General features: G+C 38.8%; 1 protein-coding gene across 2 annotated transcripts; it reads left to right on the top strand.

Annotated features, from left to right (window-relative positions):
* Positions 1-5,765: 5,765 nt before the first annotated feature.
* On the top strand, positions 5,766-15,010 carry FBXO5 (F-box protein 5). Of its 2 annotated transcripts, XM_061207029.1 has the most exons (5): positions 5,766-5,932; positions 10,885-11,602; positions 12,809-12,899; positions 13,854-14,036; positions 14,759-15,010. In XM_061207029.1, exons 1-5 carry the CDS (start codon positions 5,830-5,832, stop codon positions 15,008-15,010), a joined length of 1,347 nt encoding a protein of 448 aa, XP_061063012.1. In that variant the 5' UTR covers positions 5,766-5,829. The 2 variants fall into 2 exon arrangements, with proteins under 2 accessions (XP_061063012.1, XP_061063013.1); XM_061207030.1 differs by lacking the exon at positions 13,854-14,036.
* Positions 15,011-27,070: the final 12,060 nt, after the last annotated feature.

The raw sequence follows: 27,070 nt of genomic DNA on the forward strand, positions 1-27,070 counted from the left end.
CCCCCCATGGTTCTCCCATGGTGTGTGCTTCACTGCAAAAAGCAGTCATAAATTCAAGCTGTTTAACTACAAAAAAGGAAACAGGACATGTCAGTTACCCCATAAAAAAGTGAGAAAAGCTAGAAATGCTGGCTCGAGAATATTTTGAAAACTTGAGGTAAACTAAGGACTACAATTATGAAGAGCTCTACCTAGTGGATAATAAATAAATGTCAAATTTATGGTAGTTACAACAAGGTAGGATTTCGAGAGAAAGTGATTTCACTATTAAGGTTATATGATTGAAATGTTAAAAGTATCAGGAGACATTTAGTTAACTCAAAATTGCACATTTTTTCATATGTGTTTGAGTCAACAGTAGTCTTAATTTTTATAAACATGTACTACATAAATTCAAAACTACATTATTGTCAGGCAATTGTTTCCTCTTCAAGTCAACATTTATTGGCCAAATTTCCTTTAAAGCCCCAGCATGTGCTAAATCTCAGAGTAATTTTATATTGATAATTTCTCACCTTATTGCTCTAAAAGGGAGGTGTAGAAAAACCATCAAAGACAGTTAAGAATTTAAGCTGGCCAAAGGTTATCAAATACATCAGAGAATTTTAATTTGAAGAGTATCCATCTCCCCTGTAATGTTCTGCTCATGAAAGCCATTCTGTTCTGCCTTCCCAGGAACAGCTGATGAATGCCCCTTTTAGTGACCTAAGCAACTCAAGAATACAGCAGGACGCGTTCATTCAGCAGTCAGTCATCGTCACTGAGCACGAGGCCCAATGCAAGCCTGTGTCTCCCAGATTGACCACTTTCCCCTTGGGTCTTCTGGTTTCCTTTTTGAATGAAAGGGACATAGCTACAGGTTATTAAATATTACAATATACTGTTATTCAATTTCTCTTTTGCACTGAGATTATGAAAGGTCTCGAATGTTGTTATTTCATTCTGTGAACAAGGGAGAGCCAAAAGTACTCATTCTGTCCCCATCCCTCTCCACTCCCTCCCTCTCTGCACCACAGGAAAAGAAAGTGTGAGAGCTGTACTAATGGAGGTGGGAAAGAACCTTCGATCAATTTTCAAACTTCCTGCCCATTAGAACATCACAGTTGGTTAGAAAAAAATTATCATAATACTTTGGTAATTTTAACAATATAACTTTAAGATATGTATCACTATGTGCCTTATGAACACCTGTGGAGTAATTGACAAATTCTGGTCTGTGAACTTACATTGGCTTCCACTTCACTCATTAATCTAAATTAGTTATTCCTATATGATCAAATGTAATTTTTGGAACCCAGGAGAAGGTAAGAGTAGAGCAACAGAATTTTGGCGTGAAGCTTACTGGAACCCTACGTCTAACATTTTAAGGGCCTTAGAACTTTGTAGCTGTTTGCACAAACTATGCATCTATACAGCTACCTGAATTATAAAGCACCCACTGTCGCTCCCACCTGCCTTTGCTTTCCCTGCCCTCTCTGCCTAAAACACATAATTACCTCCACAGACTTCAAGTCCAACCCAAAGGGAACTTTTGCACCTAGGCAGAATTAACTGCTCTTCATTAGTATTCCACAGCACTTAACACAACAGTATGAAAACATTTATGGCAAGGCAATAAACTCACTGGGTTACTCCTATCTCAGGTTTGCGTGCTTAATAAGGAAAAGGGAAAGGGTGCTCAGGAAATGGAATGTATTATTAACCCTTTCACATCATTTCATTAATGGACAAAACTTTTCTTCATTCTTGTCTCTTCAACACCTAACTTCATGGCACTAAAAAGATGTCTAAAAGGCAGATCTAAAATTATTTGTCTAGAAATCTGGTGTATTGTTCAGGAAGAACCAAAACTGAACTTCATTTCAAAATGGCCTACAACATCAGTTAATCAAAACTCATTCAGCCAGAATGGAAATTTTAAAGATGTATAAATAATCACTATGTCTAAAATGAAACGTCATATTCCTCTATAACCCGTTTCTCGTTGTGTGATCTCAGTTTCTTTCACGGCACTACCATTCTCCCTCTCTCAAACTTAAATTGTAGTCATCTTTGATTCCTCTTCCTCATAGGCAGTTTACTGCTAACGACTACTCTCCTAAATACCCTAAACTTCACTGATTCGGTTACCACCACTATGGTCCACAATTGCTTCTCCCGGACTACTTTAATAGTCCCCTGCATCCTAACTCTAATTCAGGTCACACATACATAACTGCCAGATTCATCTTCCTAAAATGCAAGTCTCTGATCTTGTCACTCTTCTACTCAACAACTTAATAGGTTCCCACTGCCTCCCAAATAAAACTCCAACTCTGAAGTATGCATACAGCACATCCATATCCCTACCCAGCATCCTTTCATATTAGCCCACTTTACACACCACCCCTTTATGTCGCATCAAATTAATTTTTCTTGATAAATCCTCCTGCACTTAAGCTTGCCCCCATTTCGTTCCTATGCCAGGGAGGGCCACTCTCCTCCCCATTCCCTTAAAAGACATCCCCAACAGCAAAGGTTCACATCTAGAGGCAACCTCACTCCCCAGGGGACATGTCACTATGTTTGGAGACAGTTATCACAACTTGGGGCGGGGGGGCAGGGGGAGTTAGAGGTTAAGGCTGCTGCTACACACCCTACAATGCACAGCATAGCCTCCACAGCAAAGAATTATCTGGCCCAAAATGTCAGTAGTGCTGAGGTTGAGAAACCCTGTCCTACAGAGTAATCTCTTATCCTGGCATACAGCAGTAACCCCGCTGTTCTATAAAAATTCCCACGGTAACTAGACGTATTTGACTCATCCAGTGTTCACAGCTGTATTTTGTACACCTTATCTCCTCCCCCCTGTACTCATGATGCTTTTTATTCAAAGATTATTTACTGAGCATCTACGTCTATTAGGTGGCAGGCCCAGATAGGAAGCAAAGGGGCAGGTACCACGTCCCAATTATTTCCAGACATTCCAGGATGTCTTGCATGCTGTAGATCTTCAATAAGGATTTGGTGAGAATAAGGGCAATTCTCTCTGCACTTCATTTTGCACCTAAAAACTCAACAATTCTGATTGATACTGATTTGTAGAAAAAAAGGGGTACATGCATCTGTTGACATCTAGTAAAATTCAGAATAGCCCTTTCTAAATTTCTCACTAAAAATGAAACTAACAGGTGCTCATGAACCTACTGAAAAAGTTAACTCTCAGTTAAGAATAATATTTCAACATAATTAAAGCTCTAATAGTTAAAATCAATATTAAGTAACTTAATAAGCCTAAAGAAAAAGACTCTAACAAACTATTCCAGCATGCAATAAAACATGCTTCACTCTTTATATTACCTTATATTACGATAGTAATTTTAATTTTTCCAATATCTTAGCCTTTTTCTGAAAATAAATTTTAAAAATAACTGCTGGAGTTTACCTTTTAAGCTGTGGTTAAGATTCAAAGGTAATTAATTTAATGAGAACCCCCTCCCCTCAAATTTCACATATTTGCATCTAAAAATAAAAGAGGTGAATAAAGATGATCTCTGAGGTCAAATGGGAAAGTAATATGAAAACGTACTTACAAGCAATCAGGCCTCCCACAAATATTATTACTCCTCAGTATAACATAGAGGAAAGAGGAAAGTACATGGACTTATCCCAAGACTGGTGGTTCTGTGGCAATGAACTCACACTTTTAAGCACAATCAGAAAATGAAAACCCTAAGGTTATTGGGAGAATTAAAGGCTAATATTACAAAGTGCCTAGTAGATAGAAAAGCTACCATAGCTTTAATATTCATTCAACAAATCACCGCCTTGCTAACATTCCTCCAACAGTTAACCAAGTCCTACAGGATCTGGCTTCTACCTATCTGACCTCACCGCCTACAGTCTTTTGCTCTGTAAGCTCTAGACTTCCTTCTAGCCCTGGAACAAGCTATGCGCCTTCAATCTCTTTCCTCTGCTTACTATGCAGATCTCTGCATTGCCAGCTCAACATTCCGATCTTGGTCCAAAGCCTCAGAAACCTTCCTGACCACCCAAAGTCCTTAACCCTGCCCCTACTGCCCATTCTCTACCCCCTTATGTTGTTTTATATTCCTCTTTCATTCAGTGAAATTGTTAATTGCCAATTTCTTTCCCATTAGAAAGTAAACTCCCTGAAGAACAGGACTTTTTGTCTTTTCAGCCCTATGTCTCCAGGACCTAGCACCAGGGCCAGGTGAGAGACATGACTCAGGTGCAAAAATTTAAGGAGATGCCAAAAATTTCAGCAACCCAGAAAAATACTAATTTAATGCAACATTCTGAAAAATAAAAATTAACGCAAAAAAACATGAACTATCAAAAATTTTACCTAAAGACAGGATCCACTCAGCACTTGCATGATTCATCCTGATCCCGGCCCCGCTTCACGCAGGACTTGCCAACAATTTGAGCCCTTACCACAAGCCAACTATTAACTCTCCCCGAGGCTGCAGAAAAGCAAAAGAAAGAGGGAAAACTGCAAAAGACAGGGATTCGGACTTTGGGGAGCTTACCTCCTGTAGCTTCACTGTGTTGTGACCAAAAGCTGAGTCGGGGGACTGCAATGTCACCACTTAAAGCACACATTCAAAGAGTGAAAAGTTCAGCATGACAAATTATACGGTACAACTTGTCATAGAAGACTTAATTAATACTTCCTCCGTTTCCTCCATCACTAGAAAATCATGGCCAGGAGCCTTCGGTCCCAGGGTGTGGGAATGGGAACTCCCAGGGCAGGATGATTGATTGATTCATTCATTCATTCTAGAGCAAGGACTACTGTGTGCGCATGGCCCTTGAAAAGAAACGAAACCCGGGCGAGTACAGTAGATATAAATTTAATAAGCTAAACGTCCGTGACAAAGCAGTGGTGGCTGGGGAACAGTGGTTGAAAATAAAAACAAACACGCTTACAAGAAGTGACTGTCCCAGCCTCACCCCCTCCGGAAGGCTCCAGGGAGATGCGGGCCCAGGTCTCCCACCACCACGGCAGCGGGACCAGCTCCACGTGCCAGGAGGGACGCGGCCCCACCCACCGCGGCCCCACGCTCTCCGCCCCCCAAACAGAAACGCGGGGGACCCCAGCGCGCAAGCGCCAACCCGCCAACACCACAGCCACCGCCCGCCACAAGCGCCTGCGCGAAAACGCCGAGCCGGGGGTGGGGCGAAACTAGGAGGAGAGAGGAGCGCGCCTAAATCCTAGAGAGGCGGGCTAAGTAGGGCTGGGGGAGGGCTCCTCTTCCGGAAAGTCTGCATTGCCGGACGACCACAGTCGCCACTCACCAAACTCCCGCTTGTGAGATGACCGGAGAAAGTCGGCCACCCTTTCTACCCATCGGAGATCTTCAGACAGAAGCCGGAGCTGCCTTCAGGATGAAATTAGGACCCGCAGGAGGCCCGTTCCCCAGGCGGCGAAGGGAAGCGTGGCGGGAGCGCGCATGCGTGGTAGGCTCCCTCCACGTGCGGCCCTGCAGTGGCCTCCCTGCGCTCCGAGGTCCCGCCCCCGGCCTCAGCATCTTTCCGGACGCGCGGAGCCGCCAGGGAAGAAAGAGGTTGGGCCTGGCGGCTCGGCCCCGCCTCGGCAGCCTCCAATTGGGCGTGGGTGAGGGCACCCCCTCCCGCCGCCTTCCCATTGGAGCGCGCGTGCGAGCGGCGCGCCCCATTGGGCCGTGCGGATTTGGGCACCAAATTCAAAGATTTTAAAAGTACCAGCTGGCGCCTTTTAGAAGCTAGAGCTCTGAGAAGCGGGTGGCCCGTTTCTCTGCCGCGGGGGCAGCTCCCTCACCTGAGGCGGACCCCACTTGCCCTGGCATGAGCCGGTGCCCCTGCAGCTGCTCCCCACGGCCGCCCTCCGATTCCTGCCGCTGCAGCTACGGCGTCCTGACAGCCGCCGGACGCCCTCGCCCCTCTGACGGTGGGTGAGAGGAGAGAGTGCGAGCGGGGTGCGCCTTCCAGGAGGGGTGCCCAGTGGGGGGGGGGGGAAGACGGGGGACAGCGCCCCGGGCCCGACGCGCTCCCGAGTCCGGCCATGGGGCTCGTCGCTGGGCCTGGGGCGGCCGGCGGTGGCGGCGGCGGCGGGTCCCGGGTTCCGGGATGGAGAAGGCCGGGGTCCGGGGAGGGGAAGCAGAGGTGCAGAGGCGGGACGGCGGGCCCGGATCCCGCCGTGCACGCGTAGCTGGGCGCCGGCTCCCGAGGAGGTGCGGGTCGCGGCCTCCCCGGTGGCCCTCTCTCCTCGCGCAGGGCCACCGACCTCCACCCCGCCGGCCCGGGCGCCAGACGCCCCTCCTTCCCCTCCCCCACCCCGGGGCTGCGGCTCTGACAGGGCCCGCGAGCCGGCGGCCCCCGGCGTCCGGCCAGGGGCCCGACCCCCGCTTCTGTGCCCCGTTTCCCCGTGTGCCCCGCACCCCCGGGTCGGAAGTCAGTTCCCCCCGGTTTTCGTCACCTCAGCCTTCCTGGCGGGCGCGGGAGATCGTGCTCGCTGTTATCTCCCGCCTCCTCCGCCGGCCCGCGCCCTGAGGGCCACCCCTTCGACCCCTCGGGATTTCCAGGGTCCCCGCCGCCCCAATCCCGCCAAATGCACGGCCCCCCTCATCGGGCCAGGCTCTGCTGGGACGTCCAACCAAAGATGTTCAGTTTCTTCTTTTTTCCCTTTACCCAGTGACTCAGTCTCAAGGCCTGGAGTCAGAAGGAGGGAGGAAGAAAGGCACTTTTTAATACAAAACCCTGAATTTGTCCAAACTGAGACGGTCTTGAAGAATTTGGGAAGCAGATTTGAGAAGTGAAGCATCAGTTCTCTTTTTCCCCCGCGCTCCTGAGGAGCCAGTCTTTTATTCCAGCTCTTGGGTGGAATGGGAGGCACTCAGATAAACGCTGACTTTTTATCCTCTTTGTTGCTGTCTCCCAAAAGAGATCCAGATGCATTCGTTTTACCTCAGAAATGGCCAAGAATTTTAGAAATCAGCAACTTGATATTGTATATTTGGTCATCACTGAAAAGTGCCCCTTTCTTTAGAAAAGGAATGTAGAAAACTCAAAAAATGTTTTAACAGGTTAAGTCTGTTTCCAGAAAACCCTGAATCTTGAGCCCCTCTGAAATTCTGAAGCTTGGTGGCTCCAGGAAGGGATTTTTTTGGTTGCTTAATTCCAGTTGTCTTTACTACCTTGCCCCTCACGACGGTATTTGCTGGTCCCTGGATTTTTTTTTCCATATTTACAAATTTGAGGAAATGAAATTAAAAATCTGTTGCCTTCCATTACTTCTGAAAGTAGGCTTTTCTAAAATTTTCTCTCAGGGATTATGGCTGGTTTGCAGTTGATGGCAGCAGGCCTTGGGGCTTTCTTAAATTTTTAAGGAATAGCCGTGCCTCACTCGTGTTGGGCGCATGCTGGTTATCTTATAGGTATTGGAGATTGTAGAACTTGACTGTTTGGCAGTGGGATAGCTGTAAAGATTTTTAATTCCAAGCACTGTAATCGTTTTAACTATTGTAATATGACGTGTCACATCTACACTGGAAGGTTAAATGGAAGGTCAAACTTTATCATACCACTTCCTCGTGATTGGATTGTTGAGTGGGTAACTAAGAGGTGTTAAGAATGTTATCAACTCTATGAGGTAGACATTAGTATTTCCATTTTAAAGAAACTGAAAGACTAATTCAATGTTCTAGGTCACAAAACTAGTCAATAGGCTGAGCAAGGATTTTCATTTGAAGTCGGATATGATTCCTAGGGAAAGTATATAGTAATCTGAAATGCATAGATCTGTGTAGAATGCATTTTGCTACTTAAAATAGCAAATTTTATACTTAAATACTTAAAATGTTCGTGATTTACAGTATAAAGAATATGAAGGGATTTGGCTTACAAAAATAATATGGTGAAAATAAGTTCTATTTATTAAACTATAAGTGACAGGGACTCTTCCATACATTTAATCCAGTTTGGTTGGTTTTCTTACCTGCATTTTATAAATGAGGAAGCTTGCTTAGTTTTTTGTTTGTTTGTTGTTTTTTTTTTGTACCTGAGATGCTCAAGATTTAAACCCCCGGGTATTCTTTACTCCCCTTTCCCTCATCATCCACATCTAATGCGATACATCCACAACCTCTGTTGACTTTACCCTTCTAAAAAGATCTCAGATCTATCCAGTTATCTTTATTTCCGCTGCGGCCATCCTAGTTTCAGGTACCCAACTCTCTGAACTCCTGTGATAGGCACCTCCAACTAGCCTCCCTGCTTTCACTTGAATCTTCCTACAATCCATTTTCCACAGTTGCCAATCTTTTTTTTTTTTTTTTAACGTAAACCAAATGTCTCTACTTAGAACCCCTCAAAGGCTCTTTTTTACACAATAAATAAAAGCCAGTCTACCCTAAAAATCCTATAGAGCATTCTGTACCTCTCCAACTTTCATTTTCAATCAATTCTTCCCCTAGCTCACTAAGTCACAGCCCTGCAGGCCTTCCTCCTCCTTGAAAGCTCAACACTTGTCCTTCCAGGGTCCACCTCTGTCTGGTTTTTCACAAGGCTTTCAGATGTCAGGATTTCACCTCCAAAAGATCTTGCATGACTAGTTTCTTTTCTACGCCACACCCTGTCACTAAAGAGGCATTGGATAAATGAATGAAGTGGCAGAACTAGACTTACCCCTCACCTATTTGAGTCAAGAGGTCACAGAACCATGTGATACTTTTTTTTCCTTCCAGGATAATATCAGATCAGTTATATTTCCCAAATTGTTTAGGGGCATTTGGCTTGGTCATGGGGAAGCACTGAACTAGTTAAAAGACATGGAATTAGCTTTTTACAGTCTTTCAGCTTCCTTTTTTAAATAAAAGATGGTATTTAGTTTATTTTGCAGTATAAACTTCACACGCTAAATCTACAACCAGCATCCAGATTTTGGAACCAATGAAAGGAACCAAAGTTCCTTGCAGAAATAACAGATTTTCTGGCTGGAACAGGAAAAATACAAGATGAGCCTGGAGCATCTTGTTTAGTGCCAAAAAGTAAGGAATGTCAAATGAACATGAACTTAGAATGGCAAAAGCTGGAGCAATTTGAGCAACAATGTAAATAATGTAGTATTAAATTATAACCTAAAGTCCATAAGTCTATACTTTTATGCTTTTTTTTTTAATGCTCTTTATCTTACTTCCCAGGTGAGATAGTGGAAGGAACAGTGAATTTAGAGTGAAGAAGAATAATCTGTCCCTCTTAACTACCTGTCAAATCTTAGGCAAGTTACTTAGATAAGCTGCAGTGTTCTTAACTGTAAATAATAATGCCTCTCCATTCTACCTCAAAAGGTTGTGAGAATCAAGTGTTTGGAAACACACTGGAAATTAACATCTAAACACTTAATAAGGAAGTTGAATCATTATTAGCTCTAAATTTAAAGAACTGTCCGTATCCAAAGAACAATGTTGAATGAAAGGGGTTCTATAGGATAGTCTCGCAGTAACTAAGTTCTAAAGACAGCAGAGGAAGAATGCTTTTGAAAAGAATTTTGAGTTTCTGAAATACAGTTTCAGGCTTCTTCCCTTTAGCAACTAAACAAAGTAAAAGGTGTGTCTTTGTTGGTGGCTTCTTTTTTATCCTCTCAGATAAAATGTAGTCTTGTGTAAATCATACTTAATTCTTTACTTGAGGCAAAAATAAAAATCTCTTGGAATTTTTTACTCTTCTGAGTGGAAGAGAACCACTCAGAATAATTTGTTCTAGAGTTAGGGTTAATTGGGGGTTTATTTACTTTTATGCCCCTGAACTCTTCGTTTAAACCTAATTAAAAGAGAGTCTCTACCTATAAGGTTACTTGCTATCAAGGTGTCCTTTAGTACATAGAGGTTCTAAGTAAAACAGTAAAATTAATATGAACAGATGCTGTACCTACTTATAGGGTAAATTTTTACCTACCTGTGATTGCTTTGCAGGGGGCATAGTAGATGGGGGAGTACATTAGAAGCACATACCATCCATATACTCTGCCTTCAAAAATGCTAAGCAATTTTCTTGAACCCATTCCTTCCCAGTCTCTACTACCTGACAGAAATCCTAATCATCCTTTAAAGCAGTGGTTCTCACCTAAGGAATGGGGGAAATTTGGCCTCTGCTGGCTTCCCCACACTCCAATAAGTGGTTACTGGAGACCTTTCTTATTGTCCTGACTGGGGAATAGCGGCTGCTAATGGCATCAAACGGCTAAAAGTTGCTAAACATCCTACAGTGCACAGGACAGCCCCCAGCAAAATTATCTGGCCCAAAAACTCAGTAGTATGGTTAACTTTCAAATGATTAAATTTATTGCCTTTTCAGTCCTTTCTCCAAGCTACCTATAGATTTCTTGATTCATTATTGTAAGGCTTATAATAATTGCTAAACTAACATTTAAATATACAAATTTTTTTGCTACTTTTATCAAAACTATTTTGGCATTCCCCTCCTCCATTGTCTTAACCATATTTCTCTAGAAGTATTTGATTTCTATAAGGATATTTCTTATCTCAGACCCCGCTCTTGGTGCATCACATGTCCTTATTTGTTCCATAAGCACAGATATTTATTAAATAGTCCCTTTTGTCACTACTTTCTACTCAGATATGACTCTAAAAGTCAGATGGTAGAGTTATACCGATTTAAAAGCAGTCTGTACTGAAGGTACCCCCTCAAGAATAAGATGTATATACTTTTATAAGGTTTTAGTAATGTTTTCTCATATTAAACTTGGATAATTTCACAGCTACATAGGCAGTACACAGTGCTGAGGGAATGCAAAGTAATTAAGTCTCTATATCCCAAATTTAGAAGTAGGGATATGTGGAAATTTTGCCATTAGGAAGTAAATATGTTATGTTCTTTTTCTAGGTTGTAAAGAAGAAAGTTCCACTGTCTCTGTCAAAATGAAGTGTGATTTTAACTATAACCATGTTCATTCTGGAATTAAACCGGTAAAGCCTGATGACAGTAGAAGACAAGGTTCTTACACTACTGCGAATTTGGAAGGTTCTTATAAAGACTTCATTAAAGACTATGAAAGGTTATCAGATATTGGGTCACCGATTGTGAGCCCCAGGATTGTAGAACTTGAAACTGAGAGCAAGCCCTTGCATAATAAGGAAAATCTACATGTACAGCAAACACTTAATAGTTCGAATGACATAGAAGAACTAGAGACCAGTGGACCTTATGAAGACAGTGGCTACTCTTCATTTTCCCAGCAAAGTGGCCTCAGTGAACATGAAGACAGTAGCCTTCCCCTGGTGGAAAATTTCAGTGACAGTCCACAATCTTGCCTGCTACGGACGCAAAGCCCAGACCAATATCCCAACAAAAACTTGCTGCCGGCTCTACATTTTGAAAAAGTGGTTTGTTCAACATTAAAAAAAAATTGTAAACGAAATCCTAAAATAGATTGGGAGAAGCTGAAGGAATTTATATCCAGTGGAAATTTTAGACTACAGAATATAATTGGCAGGAAAATGGGCCTAGACTGTGTAGATATTCTCAGTGAACTCTTTCGAAGGGGACTCAGACATCTCTTAGCAAATATTTTGACACAGCTCAGTGATATGGACTTAATCAAGTAAGTATTGTTGCTTTGTGTTCATTAATATAATCCATGAACATTTTTGTTAGATGGCTCAGTACCACCAGCTCATGCAAAGACATAGTAGGGTAGTCTTGCACTGTTTTTAATTGAAGTGATGACTTTTGTCTGGTTGCTGGTACATTACTATTTATGTGTCACTAGGAGGAAAGAAAGATAGTTTTTAAAGTATGCATTTAATCCAGTTATTTCAAATTTCATATTTATGCTATTAGAAAACTATTTCTGTGAGATTGGGATCTTTGTTCCTTTTGGTTCTGAAATTGTTCATACGTAAGCTCCATCTTTTAGTCTTAACTATAAAACAAGAGCCTAGGTCTGGTGTACAGATCCAATAGGCATTATGATTTTTGTCACACTTGAAAGTATGAAATAATTTCTGTTCTTTTTAGGCTGTTTTCAAATTTGAGAGTGATGAAAATACAGAAACCCACAAATGGGTCTGATTATTACTATTTCTTAGAAACCTTATACTGACCACCCTTTTGCATTCCACCAAAGAAAACCTGTTAGGATGAGGTAACTGAAAATTAAGATGATTATCCAGACTATTGGATTAGATTGCTTCCAGCTCAACTGGGTTCATTTTTGGCTTTTTGAAAAATTTTTTAGAGGTAGTCTTTGTGTTACTTTACACTGGTCCATGAAATATAGGTGAAGCAAAACAGACATAAGTAAGGATTGATTTTTATTATTGGCTAGCTTCTTGAGGGATAATCAGCCTCACAACATTTTTGTTAGCAAAATGGATTTTTTAAATTGATTTCTACTAATAGCAGTGTGTCCTCAAGTTCTTTGAAATTTGTCTAATGTTAATAAATAACCAAGATGGTGCCATATATACAGTGGGGCTTCTTATTTGATATTTGTGGATATTGTGAAAAAATGAAGTACGAAGTGTAGTGGTTCTTAAGCCTGGATCCACTTAGAATTACTTGATGGTGAGCTTTTAAAAAATACAGCGCCCTGGCCCCCATTTTAGATCAATTAAACCCAAGTGACTAGGCATGGGCCATCCTTGAATCTTAAGTGCATGCCTCAGGCAATTCTAATGTATAGCCGGGTTTGAGAAGCACTGCTAATAGAAATTTCTTTTTTGCACTGTTAATGTTTCTGTAATATAGTTATCTTAGCTCTTTGTGGTGCTTTAATTGTTTCCTTTATAATCATTTACTTTTCCAGTGTGTCTAAAGTGAGCACAACTTGGAAGAAGATTCTAGAAGATGATAAGGGGGCATTGCAATTGTACAATAAAGCAATACAAAGAATTACCGTAAGTCTTTTGCAGTTGTTTTAATTTTAAAATATAACAGCTAGTGCTCATTACCTTTGAAATCAGAGGGGGAAATAGCAAGGATAACAGATGATCTGGAAATCCTTTATATTCGTAACTCATTAAAATAATTCAAAGATAAAGGGGATGGGATCCCACCCCAGTCATTTATTTCTTGGGTTCTCCATGAAAGGAAATGTCTGAAGATAAAGGGAAAACTACTCCGATCTCATTGAGAGTTGACCATATAGCTAATCTTGGTTGCCATTTGTAGTTTAGCTGTTAACAAATAAACAGTAATTATCTACATATTGAAGATTCTTAATGCAGGAAAGGAATTCATTTACTTTACCAAATACTTAGTAACTTTGGAGATGTTTCTGAGAATAAAGATCGACACATGATTAAAATTTCAGGCCTAGGAGTTGTCAGACTTAGGTCCAAATTTTGGTGCTGCTACTTACTAGCTGTGTAGCTTTAGACAAGCATTGCTTAAATTCTCCAAGTTCAGTTTCTTTATGTATAAGCTGGTGTTAATGGAAACTTTTCTACTCCAAAACATTGTTTTGAATCCATTCATAGCACTGAGGGGACACTTAAACAGTGACTGTTGCCATCTACTGGTGGGTGGGGAGAATGACCTTTTGTTCTGGTGGTAGTGCTTTATAAATCATGTATTAAATGCTACATACTAAGAGTGTAAAGCGCTTTCTCACAATTTCTGATTTGCAGTTTCGCTCAACAGCTTAGTTGTTAGGCTTTAAATGTGTGAATAGTTGTGGGTGGCTGTGTTTAAGCACATGCAGGTAATTTGGATGCAGGAATAAATCCTTTACATTCTCATTTGCCCCTTTTTACATGTACAACATGTACAAACATAATAAAAATTCCTGATTGTTGAGAATATAGGAGAATATTTTTTTAATCCTATTAAAACCTTTTTTTTTTAATTAGGAAAAGAACGTTAAGTTTTCACCACACGCTTCAACCAGAGAGTATGTTTTATTCAGAACCCCATTAGTATCCGTGCAAAAGTCAGCCACCCAGACTCTCCCCAAAAAAGACGCTCGAACCAAGTTACCTGATCCAGGTGATCAGAAAGGTTCTACTTACAGTCGACACAGTGAATTCTCTGAGGTAATTTTTTGTTTATTAATAAATTAGAAACATATGGGACATTTATTGTTAAAAGGATTTAGAGTAAGAAAACCATTTATAACTCAACTAATCAAATTAGGGAAGTACACAGAGATGTCTTTCTATGCCGAAAATAATAGATATCATTTGGCATTGTTTATGACAGTTCAGTGTTGTTGAGATCTAATTTGGACACACTAAGAGAATACGGGAAAACCTTGATTTTGAAGTTTTTTTATAAAACTGTTAAATACTACGTTTCACAATTACTGCCTTTAATAACTGAGGAGGCGAGCTAAGCAAGAAGTCAATTTTATCAGGCACCGCATAGATATGGAAACATGGTAACCTTCATAGCGATATAAAGATAAATGCCATATAATGTGATAGGTGTTTTTAAAAAAAGTAGAACTAGAGGTGAAAGAGCAACCAACTCTTGAGTGACTCCAGGAAGATTTCACAGGAAAGGTGACATTTAAGTTCTGCATTGATGTGTGAGTAGCATTTATGAATAAGAGCATGTTTGTAGCATTAGGAAATAGCCACTGGATCAGTTGACAATGGTTTCTCACCCGTTGAACAGTAAAGCTCCTTAAAGGCGGGAGTTGTGACATTAGTGCTTTATACACGTATTGGGGAAGGCACAGAGGTGCCCTTGTTTTGACTAACTAAATTACATTCAGTCCTTACTAAAATTTGTTTATGGATTTTCTTCTTTCTAGGTTGCCAGAACTTTGAAAAAGAATGAAAGCCTCAAAGCCTGTATTCGCTGTAATTCACCTGCAAAATACGATTGTTATTTACAACGGGCAACCTGTAAACGAGAAGGCTGTGGATTTGATTATTGTACAAGGTGCCTGTGTAATTATCATACCACTGAAGACTGTTCAAATGGCAAGCCCCTAAAAGCCAGTTATAAAATGGGTCCTTTGCCTGGTACTAAGAAAAGCAAGAAGAATTTACGACGACTGTGATCTCTTAATAAATCAGTTGTAAGTGATCTTGAAGGTTAGTTAGAAAATGTTAGGTTTTAACTTAAAAAAATAAAAAATAAATGTACTGTGATGTTCAATTTTATGTTGAAATCAGTGTAGCACATGGGGTTTTTTCCCCCAGTGAGAAGAGAGGATACACAAACTCTTAAAATATTTTACAATTTAATGTGAAAAAATTCAAAATTCTCAATATAAATCAGAAAATTTAAATATTTTAAGAAAAACTTTTTCTGATGATTGTGATTCAGAGGTAAAATAAAATTGTCTCAATTTTATGGTAAAGGAGGACCATGTAATTTTACCTGGACAATCTTAAATGTAAATCTTCTTTACTATCCATTAGCATTTGAGACATTTTATTTGCTTTACCAAATTAATAATACCTATTGAAATATCAACTTCTGGTGTCTGTTAATTTAAATGTTTTGTCACCTTTCTTGAACCTCTTTTTCAGTGTATGTATTTCCCAAAAAAGTATCTTTTGTGAAATCTTACTTTTCATTATTCGTAAGGATTGTATGTTTTAATATTTTGTACATATGTAAATATTTCTGTATTTTTTATGTGCCAGAGTAAGAAAATAAATGTCTCTTTTGTATATACATGTAAATAAATTTTTTTCCTGTTATGAATAAAAGTGTTACAAGCTTAATAAATAATGTGAGTCTTTCATTTAAACACTTTAATCCTAGAAACAGCTGAAGTAAGAAGCTGTAGGACATTGCCTGGTATGTGTGAAGGCATTGAGTGGGTCTTTGTCTCCTTATCTGCGGACCTTGTGAGATTACCAGGCTCTGTTCCAGGCTCTATTCCAGTTTTCCCCCCACCCACTATCCTAGTAGTTGTGTAGTTGGGTCTTGAAATAAGCATCTCAGGATGGTTCAATACAGGAAGACCATAAAACACTCTTTGAGGAATACTAGTGTATTAATTCATTCATCACTAAACCAGTTAAACTGTATGGCTTAAACAGCCACAAAAGAAATATATAAAACTATACTAGAAAGATTAAAAATAGTATGTAGAATAAAATGTTGTCTTTGACTGCAATCAGAGCATTTGTGCTAATAAGAGCCCAGGATAAGGACTTCTTTTTTTTATTCCTTAATTCTGAAGTTGAATATATTTTGGTTTCAATTATGGATATGGAGGAATTAAAGAGTTAATTCAGATCTACCAAAGGCATAGACTTAAAGGTGGGCCACACAGATCTTCTCAGTAGGGCCTCACAGAAGCTTAAGGGCTTTGCCCTTGATGTCAGCAGAAACCTTAGGTAGAGGATTTATCTCAAATGGGTTTGTGGGTGTGTCTTTTGTCTAATGGAGTAGAGCCTCCAATAAAATTAACACAGGTTTGCTTAAGCTTTGTTGATGTAAAATTGACAGACAAAAATATTAAAGTGTATAATTTGATGTTTTGACATATGTGTGCATGAAGCCATCATTATCGCTGGAACGAAGGTAATGAATATTACCATCATCCACCGAGTTTTTCCTGCTTATTTGTAATCCCTCCTGTTAGTCCCCAGGCAATCACTGATCTGTCACTGTAGATTAGTTTGCCTTTCCTAGAATTTTGTATAAATGAAATAATTATGTGTTATTTGACTACTTTCAAAGAACATTACTTTGAGATTCATCCATTTTGTGTGTACCAGTAGTTCATCCCTGTTTCTTAATAAGCAATATACTATTGGATATACCAGTTTGTTCATATGTGTGTTCACCCTGGTAGTTGGACATTCAGATGTTTTGCCCAGTTTTTTGCTATTAGAAATGAAGGTGCTGTCATCATTTGTATATGGGTCTTTGCAAGTGGTATTCTTTCATTTGGTAAATATCTAGTATTGGAATTTTTGGATTATATGGTCAGTGTATGTTTAACTTTTTAAGAAAATAACAAAATGTTTCCAAAGTGGCTGTACCATTTTACATTCTCACCAGCAGTGTATGAGCATCCCATTTATTTCACGTGGTCATCAGCACTTGGTATAATCTGTCTTTAATTTTAGCCATTTTAATATGTATGTAGCAGTATGTCATGGTTTTAATTTACATCTCCCTAATGACTTATGATGTTTGGCATTGTTATTTGCCATCATACATTTTCTTTGGTCAAGTGTCTAGCAAATTTGTGTGTGTGTGTGTGTGTGTGTGTGTGTTATTATTGATATATGAGAGTATATACTCTGAGTACAAGTGCTTTATCAGGGTGTGTCTTGTCTTTCATTTTCCTATTGTCTTTGGAAGAGTTTTTATTTTTGATCAAGTATAAATTATCAATTATTTGTCTTTAATACATCATGCTTTTGGTGTTACATCTCAGAAATTTGCCTAACCTAAGAGCATATATATGTTTCTCCTATGTTTTCTTCTAGAAGCTTTATAGTTTTAAATTTAACATTTAGGTCTATGATCCCGTTGCAGTTTACATTTGGAACGTAGTGGGAGGTATCGATTGACATGAGTGTCCGCTTGTTCCAGCATCATTTGTTGACATATCCTTTCTTTACTGAAACGACTTTTCATCTTGGTCAAAAATCAATTTTACATAAACATGAGGCACTATTTCAGGACTCTATTCTGTTTAATTGACCTATTTGTCTCTCGAACTCCAAAACTGCACTGCCTTGATAACTAGCTTTATAAGTCTTAAAATGAAGTAATGACAGTCCTTTTTTCTTTTATTTCAAAAAAAAATATTTTCTAAGTTTTTTGTCGTAGGTCCTTTGCATTTCTACATAAACTTTATAATTAACTTGTCAATTTCTACAAAAATACATAATGGGATTTTGATTGAGATTGCAATGAACCTATTAATCTATTGGATTAGGTTAGGAGGAGAGAATTGTCATCTTGACAACACTGAGTTTTCCAACCTGTGTACACAGTAGTTCTTCCATTTATTTACATCTTTTAAAATTTCTCTTAGCGATGTTTTGTCTTTTAATCGTCATGTCTTGCACATCTTGTGTCAGATTTATTCCTAAATGTTTTATATGTTAATGCTATTGTAAATGGTGTCTTTAATTTCAATTTTTGATTATTTATTGTTAATATATTGAAATGTAATTGATTGAACTTGCAGCTTACAACCTTGCTAAACTCAATTAGTTATCGGATTTTCTGTGTAGATGATCTGTGTCTTCTGAAAGTAAAGACAGTTTTATTTCTTCCGTTACAGTCTATATGCCTTTTATTTCTTTTTCTTGCCATATTATTACTGTCTTAAACCTCCAGCAAAATGTTGAATAGAATAGCCTTTAAAATATCCCCTAATGATCCCAACCTCTTGGTATTTACAACTGTGTGTAATCTTCTTCTACACTGCCTCAGGTTTGGTCTACATGACTAATAGAATACAGCAGAAGTGATGGCGTGTCACTTCCAAGACTAGGTTATAAAAGACATGGTGATTTCTACCTCCCTTTCTCTCTCTCATCACCCACTGGGACAAAGTCCATTGTGAGCAGCTTATAGAAAGGCCCACACTGTGGGGGAACTGAGGTCTCTGTAAAGTGCCAAATGGCTTCCTCCCAATTGCCAAGTCGGTGAGTCTTCTTGAAAGCAGGTCCTCCAGCTCCAGTTCAGCCTTCAGACTTCAGTCCCTGTCAACATCCTGAGTACAAACTGAGTCACCCAACTAAGCTGCTCCCAAATTCCTGCGCCCACCCCAGGTCATAACTGTTTTTTAAGCCCCAAAGTTTGAGGAAGATTCCTTATGCAATAATAGACAACTCATACAAAGTGGGCACACCTTTCTAGGAGCCTCGGACAAGAGAAAGATGAACAGAAGTCTTTCCTCACACCCTTCAGTTAGCTACACTAATTAATATTAAGAAGGTCAAGTCTTCCCCAGGACTCTGAGATGTATAATTTCTCAGCCTGGAATCAACACTAACATTAAGTACAGGAGGCTAAGCCATCTTGCATCTGTGTAGAATGTCCCTGAATAAAGAACACATACTCCCAGACCCAAAATATGTTTGGGACTAGTATGATCACCAAAATGGACTATTTTAAGTCTGCTACAGAAGGAGTATAATGAGTAACTTATAGATGTTACTATTTTCATGGTGACTGTGACACATATGGTATTTTTTTTTTTTAATGATTCATTTTTTTTACAGAAAATCATAGTACTGGTTTAAAGCTTCCTAAAACTTCTTTGTTTGTATTCTGGCATCCAGGGAGACCCTATATGTTTTACGGATTGAATCTAAATAAATTTTATGTCAAAAGATTCCTTAGGTGGTTCAAGTTGTGACAAGAACACATGACTACATTCAGAAGGGCACTTGAGCTGAACCTGGTCACACGTGGTCTCTACTGGGAGCTAGTCTCCAAAATGACTTCCTTTACGTGGCTTCTCTGGTCAAGCCAGTGAGCAGTCTGACTTCTCAGAGTCACTCCTGGCCCCCCTAACATGGTGCTGGGACCAACTGGTATTTCTGATTCGTTGAAGTGACCATTTAGTGGCAAATGCTACTTCATTGAGGACTTTAATGAAGAAAGTTCAGGTTTGGCGGCTCCGTAGTAGATCTGTCATCGCTTATGATGGTGGAGATTATATTCTAGGGTTTCTGCTAAAATCTCAATGTGTTCATATGCATTGGTCTTTTGTGAGCGTTCTCCTTGTCATATTTCACTGGAGTAAATACTGTATTCACATATTAGCACTAAAGCCTTGCTTGCCTTTACCAAGGTTCATGCTGGAGTGTTATCTGACTCCCAGAGTTTAGCATTTCCATGTCCTCTATCTAGCTGGGAAGCTTGTTAAGCCCAGTTCATACAACTCAAGGGTCTGCCTGAAAGATTGCAGATGAAAGAGGACAATGGTCGTTCCTCCACTATTACTTAAAATTTAATTTCTTAAAATCATAATCTTATCCTGATTGCTTGGCATTGTTCCCTTTTCCCCAAATTCTGTTTCAACAATATAAACAGCACAATGCCACAAGATGGTGCTCTTATAACACCATACTTTTGAATTTGTTCATTCATCTGAAATTTAATATAAAAAAGGATGAAACAATATTACTGCTTTTCTATTCAATTTGTACTGTCAGATTATAACACAAAGCCCACAACATAGTGTTTAGCTAGGATAGGTAAATATAAACTATTTACATTTTGGTCTCGGGTATTAAGAACAGAAGCCTTGCTTATCTTCAACATTTTTTATCCATGTTTATATTCAAAGTTGAGATCTGCACGGTCCAATGCAGTAGCAGCATGAGGCTGCCAAACGAAGTGTGGCTCATTCCAATCCAAACAGAGATGTGCTGTAAATGTAAAATACACCCCAGATACTGAAGACTTGGAATGAAGAGAAGCAAAATCTCATGTATACTTTTTATATTGACTACTCATTGAAATAATGATATATTGGATATACTTGGTTAAATAAGATATTACAAAAATTAATTTTACCTGTTTCTTTTCATTATTTTTAGTGTGGCAACTAGAAAATGCTAAATTACGTATGCAGCTGGCATTATGTTTCTATTGGACAGCGTTGGTCTAAGATCACACAACAAACAATTACAGAAGAACCTTTTCTGGCCTCATAACCTAAACATGTCACACTCTAGTACCCTAGTACCAAGATCTACCGTACTTTCTAAAAATAAGTTTATTCTAGGTATAGAGATAAGACGGTATTTGCTAGAAAATGAAGGACTAGAGGTCATCTAAATAGACTTGGATGCTTTTTCTCCGAGCCCCCAACACTCATGGTTTTGCAGCAACTTGCTCCTTATCTGACCTCTGCCCATCCTCACTCCCAGACTAACAGGTAACTGCTCTTACCAGCGCAGGCCAGGTCCTATCTCCCCATCACCCAGAAAATGCTTACTAAATAATTGTGGAAGAAATGAATGAAAGAACTGACTGTGTGGATTCAGGCTGACGTCTCTGGGAGTCAATGGGTGCAACTGAACTTGCGCTTAGCCTCCACATTAGTGACGGAAACTGCTGTGACCCTTTACAAATTCTTCTCTACTCCCTTTCCTCAGGAATAAGGCTTTCCTTTCTTCCTGAGCTCTGAGGGCCATAGAGAACCTATAATTTGAGGTTTGTAAAATACTGTTTTGCTAATGCCTTTTTTGTTTTGGTTATGAGGGCTTATTTTTTGGTCCAATATCATTTTATATATTGGACATAGATGAGAATGTCCAGCTACACTTTATCATTTGGTTTCAAAAGGATTATAAAATAGACAAAGTTAGTGAAAACAAGTGGTGGGTCATTAGGATGAAAGGGAAGGGGAAGGAAACCATCCCCTTTCTTTTTTTAAGCACTGATGGTTAAACATCCACTGCATTTCATTAATGTAATTCTTTCTATGTTGCCAATATTCAAAAGATGACTCAACCCATTAACAGAAGCAGGTACATAGTCATACATTAGATAAACCTGAATTTTTATTTGTCTAAATCATCCGTGGGATAGTAGTGTCCCAAAATGGAAAGAGCAGACATTTTGTACGGTCAGACATTTCTGTTTTGGAATCCTAACTCTTCCACTTACTATTTAACATTGAGCAAGTTTTTAACCTCTATGAGCTTCAGTTTTCATATTTATAAAGAGAAGGTAATAACACCTACTTGATATTATTAACATAACAATTAAGTGAGAAAATATAGGTAAAGTGTTACTGCAATATCTGATACATAGTAAATAAATATATGTGTTGTAATTTTTTTATTATGGCCAAAATATGAATGCTTAGAAATATCTGGATGTTTATGATAGTCTAAATAAACAGGCCCCTTCCTAAATAATTCTATCATTTTGATAAGGGTAGAAAAATCTCATGTTAAATTTTCCATTACCTATGTTCTTAACTCTTGAGAATTTAAAAGGTTTTTCATCCTCAGCAGATGAGCAAAGAAAGTAACCTTACTAGAAAATAATTTTGTTAAAGCATGAACTGAATGAAACTTCAAATGACTCATACTTAGAAGTTTACAATCATTCATTTATTTGTTTATTAAAAAAACACTTATTGTAATGGAGTACAGTGTAGTACTGTGGGTGATGTCAAATGCGTAGCCTTTCCCAGCCAGGGTTGCAGGAAAGAACTGAGCTTTAATGACCTAAGGCATCTATTACATATAATAAATTAACATTTCTTTTAGGCATCTAGAATGGTACCAGTTAAGAGCCTTCCTTGAAGAAATTAAGAAAATAATCACTCAATTTTCTGTATTCTATGGCTCAGATAAGAAATCCAGTTGAAAAAGTCTAGGGGGTAGAGAGAAAGAGAAAAAGAAATACTAACTTAACCATAATAGAAAGCAAAATGAAATAAATATGAAGTAAACAAAATATGATAATAGAATGGAAGGAAAAATGACTTCTAACAAGAGGCTCAGAACAAAGGAAATATTGAAAATAATCTTGATGGTGATAAGAATGACCTCTTTTCTTGTTCCCTCCTCTTTCCCTTTTTCAAATGTGCTAAATTTCTACTATGTCCTGTGATTGATTCAGAGATGTATTGGTCAAGGAGCTTATATGGTTTCCGGAAAAGTAGTAAGTGCTGAGAGAGAGGTACACAAGCAAATGACTGTGTGAATTCAGCATGGAAACAGTGATGTCCTCCGAAGTTCCTTTACTACTGTGAAGAAAAGTAATGCTCATCACCTATTTTCTTTACATGACAGAAAAATCCATTTCTATTTCATGCCAAGAGCTAGGAAAAGTCCATAGAAAATTATTTTTTAAAGCCTTCAGAATAGGGTGGCAGAAAAGGAAACCCTGAAGTGATATTACAGATTGTGACAACCCAAAACAACATGTATATTGTTGACTGAACTTCAGGACACAGTTACATAGTTATTTTTAAGGACTAGTACTATTTTTTTTTTTAAGTAAAAGTATTTTTTTTTAATTTTAAGTAAAAATTCTAGACAATACTTTATACTTTTAAGGATGAGTTTTCTCATTCCAGAGGATGGGCTAGAAGCGCTAAAATGAGTGGAAGATGGATTGTAGGAAGATAAAGAGTAGAAACAGTAATGCTGGTCCATCAGCCAACTGAAGGATCGATTTTCTAGTCCTAGGGCAAAATAGGTCATGTTCTTTCTCTCTAGATAAATTAACATGCACGTAAAGTCCTAGATTCTCAGAAGATGGATGCACAGCAATCTCTAATGTCACTGCCATCTTCCTGAGAGACCCGAATAAGGAGCAGAGAGGGCAATCCTTAGCCAAAGAGCCTAGTTGAGAGTGACTGTTTCTTACCAGGAATAAGAGTCTTCCTGAGGGGCTCCTGGCCTCCATGGAACAAAGGTGCTTATCTTGCTGGGACTGAGAGGAAGAGTGAAGAGAATCATAAGAGGGGGCAGTACTTCCCTCCCCTCCTCAGCTGCCTGAGCACAGGAAAAGTATCAGTGTTGGTGACTTCATACAAAATGCTGTGCCATCTTCAAGGTCCACCAGCCAGCTTACATTTAAGACCTATTGCCTTTAACCACTTGAATGTATAGTCTGAGAAGCAAAGGAATAATGTTTTATTTTACACCAGTTTTTGCTTGGGAGGTGAGGTTAGGGAGCACAGAATCAGCCGTTACGGCCTTAGGAAGGCACGTCCTAGGAATTCATGAATCCTGAAAATTCTAGCACTCCAGAGGGGAATACCATATTGCCTGCTCGCAATTCCTTCCTGAGAAGGCAGTGTACAATAGCTACATGATCATGTTTTTTTGATGTTCTGACAAATACTTTTTTTAATTAAAATGATTTCTAGTAAAAACTGTAATTCTGATATTCATTCTTTGAGATTTTACAAGATTCCTTCGCACAGCTGCCCCTGTAGGGCCTCTGCCGTGTGTAGCCCGTGTGCGAGGCAGCTACGTCGTGTTGACTATTTAGTCTTGCTCAGTATTCTTATGTCTTCTTCCTGGTAGATTTTCCAGCCATTTTCATGAGCTTGCAAACTTTTCTAGAGCCCAGAATGTCAGTGAACTTGTTCCTGTCTCTTCCTGTTGCACTTCACATTCCTTGTCTTTCCTTCTTTGGTTTTCCACCAGAGGGCATACTAAACCTAGCTAACATACAGTTCGGGATGGGCAGTTTTAATACATGAAGTGAAAATTTGGGGACTTATTTAGAATGGTTCTAACTTTATTACTCCAAGGTGTTGTGGTTAAGACCTAATCCCTGAAGTCAAACTATGTGAATTCAGATCCCAGCTCTGCTATTTACCAGCTCATGGTCTTAGTAAATTCTTTAATTTCCTTTCTAAGCATTGCTGTTCTTATCCTTGTAAAATGAAAATAACAACCTGCCTCATAGGGTTAAATGAGTGTGGATAGATACGTAAAGCACTTAGAACCATGCCTGGCTTATAGTAAGCATGAGTAAGTGAGAACTGCTATGAAAGTCTGTGAAAATGGCAGTTCTATTGGGTTGGCCAAAAAGTTCATTCGGGTTTTTGCAGAAGCTGGTACCCAAAACCCGAACGAACTTTTTGGCCAACCCAATACTTACCTAGGAGTTACCTGGAAAACACCAAGGAGTTGAAAGCTACTAAGGAATGCTAATTACTACCATTTTTGACGGTCAGATCCTATTTATAAGCATTATTTCCACCCAGTGGACACATGAGGAAGAAGTCTATGTTCATTTGTTCATTCTCCCATCCCAAGAACTAGAACAGTACCCAGTACATCGGAGGTGTTCAAGAAGTATGTTTTAAATGAATGTAAGATAATTTTTATTAACCCATGTTTACAGGTAAGAAAACAGAGGCTCAGAGAATTGAAGTAAATTGCCTAGGATCACACAAGTAAGCAGAATATGTTGTATCTAAACCCAAACGTGCCTGATTTCAAAAACTATCTTCTTTCCATGGGGTTTTCCTACTTAGGAAAAGAGTTGAAAAAGTTGAAGGGATGAAGAAAATGAACCTTTGGTTGATCCTCATAACTGAACTGTCAGGTTGCATTTTTACAGTTATTGGGGAGAATATAAGACATTCCCTTTAGTAAAACTTATGAGGATGGTGGCCCCCAGGATTTAAATGGTGCTTAGCAAAAAATTAACCTAAATGAGGGAATTAATTACTCTCAAGCAAGTCTAGCCAGTACTCCCCATTCACATTTTTCCCTGGGGCATTTTGCACCCTATTTCCCATAATGGAAATGTAATAAGCCAAATATAAAGCAAAAAGAAATTTGAAAGCCTGCTTGCCCTTAAATTTACTCTTTGGAGGGCACAATGGCTGGTTCAGAGTTCATGTTCAATACATGTTTGTTGAATGCCTATGTGTGAGAGTGAACAGAAACAAATACCTATGGCTAAGGATTCTGGAGCCTTGATAAGCCTCGTGTGTCGACTGCCCAGCTGCATCAGCAACTGAAATCTTGTTAGAAATGCCAGTCTTCGCTTGGACCTATTGAATCCGATTCATTCCACAGTTTAATAAAATCCCCAGGTGATTTATATGCACATTAAGGACTGAGAATCGCTGTTCTAGTCAATATGGTTAATTGAGGAAAACAAATGATTGATTCCACTAACTGATTAATAGCTTCTTATTGGGCATGTTTCAGAAAGCAAGGAACTGGAAGAAAATTAATGCTGGGCACCATAAAACTCCAAAACATGTGTCTTGGAAGGAAGGGAAGGGGAACTCTGAATGTGTTAAAAAATGGAAACTGCAAACTTATGTATTTTTTCTTTTTAGGGACTTGTAACCCTCATGCCAATATAGGATAGGTGTCTTCAAATTTACAAAATGATTTCTTGCATGGATTACTTGTATGAAAGGTTTGATTTCCCTTTATTTATGGGTTTACATAGCCTGAAGCCATTTTATTGTCAATGATACCTTTATGCTATATATATGAATCATCAAAATGTGTTTCCTAAATCCAAGGTGGAGGTGAATAGCCAAGCTAAAATTTATGGAACTGTCTTTCTCTGTGACAGACGTCTCATGTTAGGTTATAAAACTTCTGTCTACGAAAAGGCAAGGAAATCTTCAGCAATATAAGTTTCAGTTATACGGAAATACATTGTAAAAACATCTCTGCCTAGTATACCATATACCATATACAGACATATGTGCATATATATATATATAAAATACATGTATACATCTATAGGTATCATTTTAATGCTGTATTATTTATGTGTTTTTTTATATGTAAATGTGCATAACTTCTATAGAATATGTAGTATCTTCTCACATCTTTTCAAAAGTTTATAGGCACCAAAATATAATTTGTTATAGTAAAAATACATCTTTGTAATTACTTTAAAAAACTATAACCCAGAGTGATAACACTGGAATATCTCAGTAGATTTTTTTTTTCTTTTTAGTATTCAATCATATCTGTATATAGTCCAATACTATTAAAAATTGTTAGTAAACTAGGAATAACATAGTAATAAAGAAATGATTCACAAAGTTTCTTTCATTAAATTATCTACACATATGTTTTTCTTTCTACAAAATTGAACTCTTTTTAAAATAAGAACTTGATTACTATCCTTGGGTAAGTTACTTGTGCCTCTCAGACTTGAAATTAACTCATCTGTAATATTGAGTGTTTAATTAGATTACCTCTGAAATTACCTCAAATTCAGAACCAAAATGGCAATGTTTCTTTCCCTTTAAGTCTCTATGAATTGCACAAAGTCATAGATTTTTATATCTCTAGTGTTTTGTCCTTACTCCAAAATCTAATTGAATAAAAGAGCAGCATTAGTTAGCTCACTGTACATTTGAGGACTCTTTCCTTCTACCAAAAGAAAAGGGAAGGAAACAAAATGGCGTCATTGTCTGCTGCAGTGTGTTCACCTGAAAAATACTAAGTTTCCATTTTATATTTACTTCCAGAAAGCAGGAGCTTTACTCTGCTGAAAATAGTTTGCACTTGTTTGTGAAGACAGCTCTGCTCTTTTGCTCTTTCTCTCTCTCTTTTGAACACTATTGGAGACGATGAGTCTGTAGAAACTGAAAGGGAGTTTGGCAGTGTTTTAGTGATTATCGAAGATATTTGGAAATGTAGTCAAACTGAAGAAT

Source organism: Eubalaena glacialis, chromosome 12 (assembly GCF_028564815.1).
Source record: "Eubalaena glacialis isolate mEubGla1 chromosome 12, mEubGla1.1.hap2.+ XY, whole genome shotgun sequence".
Taxonomy (NCBI): Eukaryota; Metazoa; Chordata; class Mammalia; order Artiodactyla; family Balaenidae; genus Eubalaena; species Eubalaena glacialis.

Excerpts from the sequence above, each read along its gene's own strand:
- FBXO5 (XM_061207029.1), top strand. The coding sequence starts at position 5,830 with ATGAGCCGGTGCCCCTGCAGCTGCTCCCCACGGCCGCCCTCCGATTCC. Across the intron at positions 5,933-10,884 it reads ACGCCCTCGCCCCTCTGACG|GTTGTAAAGAAGAAAGTTCC; the intron begins GTGGGTGAGAGG and ends TTCTTTTTCTAG. Across the intron at positions 14,037-14,758 it reads GACACAGTGAATTCTCTGAG|GTTGCCAGAACTTTGAAAAA; the intron begins GTAATTTTTTGT and ends TCTTCTTTCTAG.